The 6,814-nt window shown below is 32.7% G+C and overlaps 1 protein-coding gene across 1 annotated transcript; it reads left to right on the top strand.

Moving 5' to 3' along the window:
- Positions 1-550: 550 nt before the first annotated feature.
- Positions 551-1,884, top strand: LOC131655000 (B-box zinc finger protein 20-like). The gene is made up of 3 exons (XM_058924913.1): positions 551-797; positions 1,089-1,469; positions 1,622-1,884. Exons 1-3 carry the CDS (start codon positions 612-614, stop codon positions 1,760-1,762), a joined length of 708 nt encoding a protein of 235 aa, XP_058780896.1. The 5' UTR covers positions 551-611; the 3' UTR covers positions 1,763-1,884.
- The last annotated feature ends 4,930 nt before the right edge of the window (positions 1,885-6,814 follow it).

The raw sequence follows: 6,814 nt of genomic DNA, 5'->3' as shown, positions 1-6,814 counted from the left end.
GACTGCTCAGAGACTCATTTATTTTGGCAGTGACTTAGAATTAGTAGTCCTAGAGTGACATTTATTTTAATAGTTGCCTAGAATAGCAAAAAGAAAGTGATTATCTAAATAAGTTAGATGAAATTCAAAACTAATGAGGCTTGTGAATGAATAAAGTGAGTCAGATAAAGCAGACCATGCCTCAAAGTTGAGAAACACTCAGTCTGAGAGTGATAGCTAATGTGCAATAGAATAGAATACTACCAATATTAATAATAGCCAAGTTGCAAAGTCACAAAGAGAGAGAAAAATGAATAGAGATAGATATAGTGTATCTATGAAATATAGACTTTCATTCATTCATATGAGTTTTTAACAGTTTCTCTCAAAGTCAGAAATCACTTAATACAGCCACTGAGGTTGAGCCAAGTGGGAGCCGATGTTTCTGGACCCTAATTCCAAATATGCCCATAATTGTTTTGTCTTTTTTCTTTTACTTTCCCTTACCCCATTCAATAAAGCTCCTTCTTAAAGTTAAAGGAGTGATGTTGTTGTGAAGACAAAACACAAACACAAAACAACATAAGCAATCAAAGCATAAACTGTCTAGCTAGTTGCCGCTACCAAAAGATATGAAGATCCAATGTGATGTTTGTGAGAAAGCTGAGGCTTCCATGTTTTGTCCTTCAGATGAAGCTGCTCTTTGCCATGGATGTGATTTTACTATCCACCATGCTAACAAACTTGCAACCAAACATTCTCGTTTCCCTCTTGTTCATCTCAACTCCAAAGACTACCCTCTTTGTGATATCTGTCAAGTATGAATATCAATCACTATGCTCATTATCATTGTTTGAAATAGTGGTCGCGGTAAGAGGTGCAGTCACATCTTAGTCAGATGTGACTGATGCAACCTCGATTATTCTAGTAACATCAAAAACCATGATGTCACAACTCAAATTGAGGTTGCAACAAGTTGACCTTTGCGAATGCACGAGCATATATTCTATGTTATAATATCGACCTTATATATCCACGAATAAGTTGACCTCTGCGAATGCACGGGTATTTTACTAGTTGAAATAATATATTATGTGCTATTGTTGCAGGAGAGGCGTGGATATCTATTTTGCCAAGAAGATAGAGCGATTCTATGTAGAGAATGTGACGTTCCAATCCATAGAGCAAATGAACATACACAGAAACACAACAGGTTTCTTCTATCTGGTGTGAAGCTTTCAAACAATTCTTTGGACACAGATTCATCATCCACCGCCAGTATTGGTTCTCGATATTCGAAACCAAACATAAAACCAAGATCAGTTTCAAATGAAAATGCTAGTTCTTCTTGCAATGTTGAAGACAACATGGCTAGTGACACTGGTTCAGTTTCAACAAGCAGCATTTCTGAGTACTTGATTGAAACAATACCTGGTTACTGTTTTGAAGATTTTCTTGATGCTTCATTTCCACCAAATGGTTTCTGTAAGGTTTAACTTGCTCTACACTTTTTAATAGTTACTTATAGTTATAGATATTTGTCAAAGATATTATTTAAAATATTATTATAATTATAGTTATATATAGTTCCTAAGATCTTATATTAATTAATGACTATTTTATCTTTTGTTTATATATGCAGAGTCATTATTCAACATTTCAGTACCAAGATCTTCATGTTAACAAGTTTATGAATGGAGTTAAAGAAAACCAGCAAGTTTATGGATGTGCAGTACCAGGAACTGGTGCTACATTATTAAAAAAATCTAGAAACTGTTTGTAAAAATCTGTTGGAAAATATTCCTCTTTATTTTGCTTTCTGCATTTTCTTATTATTCATTTTTTGTTTACTTTCTCTTTTCTGTTTTTTTTTCCACTGTGTTTTTGAAATTCTCATCAACTGTTTTGGAGGATTTTTAGGAGCTTTGAACAGTATGGTTGGTAATAAAAATGTTGTGTGAAAGAAGTGTCATTAAGATTCTCTGAGAAATTTGAGAGTTTAATTTATTGCATATTTAAAATGAAAAAAACAAAAAAAGTGTGGGGATAGTTTAAAGATATTTATGGATGTAGGTAGGGGTGTTCATGGGTCGGTTTGGGTTGAATTTAGCCAAAACCATAATCCAACCCGTATATGGTACACTGATTTGGGTGAGAAAAAATAACCACCCACAATATTATTAGGTTGGTTTGGGTAAAACCACACATTTGTGGGTTGGATTGGGTTGGGTAATGAGTTACCCAATATTATTTTTCCTTATATAATTATTAATGATATGTTACATTTTTTCTTAATAAATAGTTTAATATGTTACTGCTATTTTTTTAAACATCAAATATCAAAATGTATAATAAAATTTATTATAAACATATATTTGTAAGAACCAAAGTTACATTACAGTAAAACCTATAATTACATAAAATACTTGCAATTTATTAGAATTAGTATCAAAATAATCAAAATGTGGTATCCTAAATAAGTTAAAATCATTACTTACTAAATAGTTAAAAAATTGAAATTGAAGCAAGCAAAATTAAAAAACATCAAAGTCATTACTTGTCAAATTATAAAAAAAAAGAAAAAATATAGTCACTCAATAACCCATGGATTTTGTGGGTTGGGTGTGGGTTTACCCATAACCCAATTATTTTGAATGAGTTTTCATTTTTGAAAACCGTTATCACCCAATAACCCGACCCAACCCACTTTTTTGGATCGGTTTGGGTGGGTTTTACTGGGTTTGTTGGATTTACCCAATCCATGAACACCCCTAGATGTAGGGTATATTTGGGAAAATATCAAGGTAAAGATAAAGATAAAAATTTAAGGCTTTTGAATATTATCAACATTTTCTTTTTGGGAATTCAATAAGATTACCCAAAAAATAGAGTAACAAAATAGAAAACCAGACACCACTAAATATTTACACGGTGAGGAGGAGGTTCTTGAAAAACTAAAATCTCTTTGAAACCAAATATTAGTACATACAAACACAATTTTTAGTATGGAAAATTCTAACATATCGTTGGTTTTCTCTGCACGCATTTCTTTTAAAAAATGGGGACGATTTTAACTCCTTTTTATATATATATATATATATATATATATATATATATATATATATATATATATATATATATATATATATATATATATATATATATATATATATATATATATATATATATATATATATATATATATATATATATATATAAAGGAGTTAAGATTCTCTCCATTTCTCAAAAGAAATGGAGAGTTCAATTAATAAAGTTTTTATGATATAAAAGTCAAATTATACAAATACATATCACATTTTTCAAGAATATATATGCATTATAGATCAAAATTTTAGTAATGGAGCTATCACTTTCTTTTGAGAAATGGAGAGGATCTCAATTCTATATAAAAACATTTTTTTTTGTAAATGATGTGACTATCGATTTTAATGTGACTATCAATTTTAATGTCTTTAGTTAGTTTATAAAATAATGAGTCATGAGGAATTTAAATAATACTCTGTCACAGTGCATTAGAGTTGGTTTCGAAAGATAGATCTGTCGTATTAGGTAGTAGTCAAAGCAATCGAATTAAATATGATCTGAACACATGATTTCTAAAATTAAGTTTGAAGAGATTGGTTTCTTTTTTTTTTAGAACAAACTAAGAACTTAATTGATTTTGAGCTTGTTTCAAACCAACCATAAAAAGATTTTTCCCCAACTTGCTTACTTCTCTAAAAAATTAGGAGAAATACCTTATAGAGAAACCATATATGTTAGAAATTCACCAAAATCTATGATGAATTTCTATCAATCTTGATGAACAAGATTGTTATCACCACACGATAAAAATGAAAAGAAATTTAAAGAAAAGAGATTAGGGTTTATGCAGAGTAATTCTCCGCCCACAAACTATGAAAAACTTTGTTATTCACATGCAACTGCAAATTCTGTGAATACAACCTTTTTGACTTGATTACAAATAATGAGGGTTACTCCCTATTTATAGATTTAGGTTAGCTTGCTTCCTAAGCCAAAGCCCAAAACTATAATAGCCCAAAATACTTATTTTAGAACTAAATCAAACCAATCTATTTTAGATCTAAAACAAATCTGTGTGTAATGAACTGTTTCCACAATTCTAAATGAAATTCTGGTGTGACAGATCCAGATGTCGAGACATCCGGTCTGTCAAGGAAGACTACAACAAGATACAGACACAAAATTATGCAGTACTGAAACATAAAGAACACAAGTAATTGTTTACCCAGTTCGGAGCAACCTCTCCTACATCTTGGGGCATACCATGTCAGGAACAAGATCCACCATCATCAGTATTAATTCGAAGCTAAACTCCCCGTCTACAACTTCTCACTTAATCCCTACCTAATGCAATCTCTACCTTAGAAGATCCATCTAAGACACGAGGAACCCACCTCAATTCCCTAATCTTTCACTTGTTCTAATTAACCTTTCAGAAGACATAATTCCATGACAATATCTAGCCAAGCCCCCTTAACTAAGAACACTAACTTAGAGTTGCTTAAAAGCTTCCTCCAAGACCAATACACCTTTTGCCTATGGGCTTCAAGGTGAACAACGTGTCTCTTGCTTAAAAGCTCCGAGACTTACACGGTGACCCTCCCACAATTCGGGAGGTTCACCTAACCTAGCCCTAATGATTACATCTTTTCAATACCCGGCTGGCTTACCAAAACCTAGGTTATAATGCTTTTATTTATAACTTATTCCCAACTGGATTTGGGCTTCTAATCGCAACTTATTTTTTGTTACACGTATGTAGTTACTTTTGCTATAAGCAAGATCTTCAATCTTTAGCTTCCTAAAATATCTCCATATTTTAGAAACTATATATTCTTCATATTCTTCGAATATTCTGCCATGATTCTTCTGATTGATTCTTCGAATATTCTTATTGATTCTTCAGACCTGTTTCGCAAATCACACCTTGATTGTTTGCATTATATCCCTGAATATTCTGCAATACTTTTTAGTAATTAAATCACTTAGATTTAATAAAAGCTCTTCACTTCAGCTCAGGAATGATGTCGTGACATCCCATGTGACATGTTATTCTAGATGTTGAATTACTTCAACATAGCATGTTCTTGGCATTCCATTGGGACTCTTGTTGTACCTGTTCTTTTTATATATTACATTATTGCCACTTATTATTTGTTTTACAAAAATTAAGCCAACTATAAAAATAGAGAGCTAACACTAAACAAAATCAAATCTTTTCGACACAAGGAATAATAATTTAACACACCACCTAATTCATTGTGTCTAGGCTATCTATGTTCATCATAGCTCTTTGTCTTCTAAACCCTTCGACCAGCACTCCCTTCGTCATGATATATGCATTCTGATGACAGGTTTCGTTGGTTGTTTTAGCCAAAATGTGCTAAAGGGGGAGATTGTAGTTTCTCTAAGGTTGATATGCATTTTGGTAAAACATAATGTGTAAGATCATGTTGAAAGAAATGCAAGATGACCTAGCGTTCAGACTTTAACATGTCAAACAAGATGTCACAACATTTGTGGTATGACATGCTGACTGCTGAAGCTGATCTGTCAAGTGAATCAGGCGTTTTTATTGATACAGCAATGTCGTGTTTCAGCTACAGAAAATTCAGGAAAATCAATTAGCTGATAGGTTAGCTGGTAGGTTTTTGGAAGCCTCTTTGCCGCATTTTGAAGCCCAGTCCAGTCGATGTTAAACTTATAAATAAAAGGGATGGAACCTAGTTTTAGGTGGAATTGATATTTGTGTTTTTAGGGTTATAGGAATCCTTATTTTTTCTGTAACTTCCATATGTGTGCATTCACAAACCTTTAGGTGCTGAATGCTGGTTTAATCTCCAAAGCTGTTAATCTCATAAGCTTTTAAGCATTGAGGATTGTGTGTCTTGGAAGAGTCTCTTATGTTTTTATTGTTTGTGTTATTTTGTCACAGGGTGTTGTGACTGAAGGGATTTGAGGAGGGCCTCATACCTAGGTGAGTCTTAGGTAGAAGTCATAGGAAGGATAGTGATTAAATGAGAAGTGTAAACGGGGTTGTTTAACTTCAAATTGATACTATTGAATATTCTGCATTGTTTTACATTATTGCTCCTGTTTGCGTTATTAGTTTCAACAACAAACATTTGTGTCGTGACATCTTATTCGGCATCACATATTTGATATCAGAATTTCACACATGATTAATGGGACGTTACAAATATTTATGAAACGATTACAACGGTTACAAGGCGGCTTATTGGTCATTAGACCATGGATTTCACTATAAATAGGGGTTTCCACCTGAGGGATAAGCAAGACATTTTTCTTGGGGGCACACACTCGACGATCATGCCACCCAAATCCCTCAATCCACTTAATATTTTCCTCTAATGTCTGCACCGAGGAGGAAGATATCTCAAACTCCTTTGCGACCTCACCGGATTCGCTTCCAGGAGGTAATCAAAAGTGTTATGCAGGAACAATATCTATTGTCACAAAAATTTTGGTGACGATGAAATTCATAGGGTAAAACAACACTTACTAGAGTAGTAGAAAATGTTGAAATTTGTAAGTCAGTGCCTGCAGAAATTCGTTTTAAGACGAAACAACATTTTAATGAGCGGAGCAAGAAAATAAAAACTTCAGATGTGGATGAAAGCGAGTCAGTAAGGATTTGCGATCTAAATTAACTACTGAGACGAGTTCATTCAAAAATTGTGAAGGTAGTTTTGGAAGGACAGTAGTTGTAGAAAACTGAGATGAAGTTTTTTCAGGTAAAATTAGATGATAAATTTTATACATTTTAGTA

The sequence above is a fragment of the Vicia villosa genome, linkage group LG3, assembly GCF_029867415.1.
Source record: "Vicia villosa cultivar HV-30 ecotype Madison, WI linkage group LG3, Vvil1.0, whole genome shotgun sequence".
Taxonomy (NCBI): domain Eukaryota; kingdom Viridiplantae; phylum Streptophyta; class Magnoliopsida; order Fabales; family Fabaceae; genus Vicia; species Vicia villosa.
This window is presented reverse-complemented; position numbering and strand designations above follow the sequence as displayed.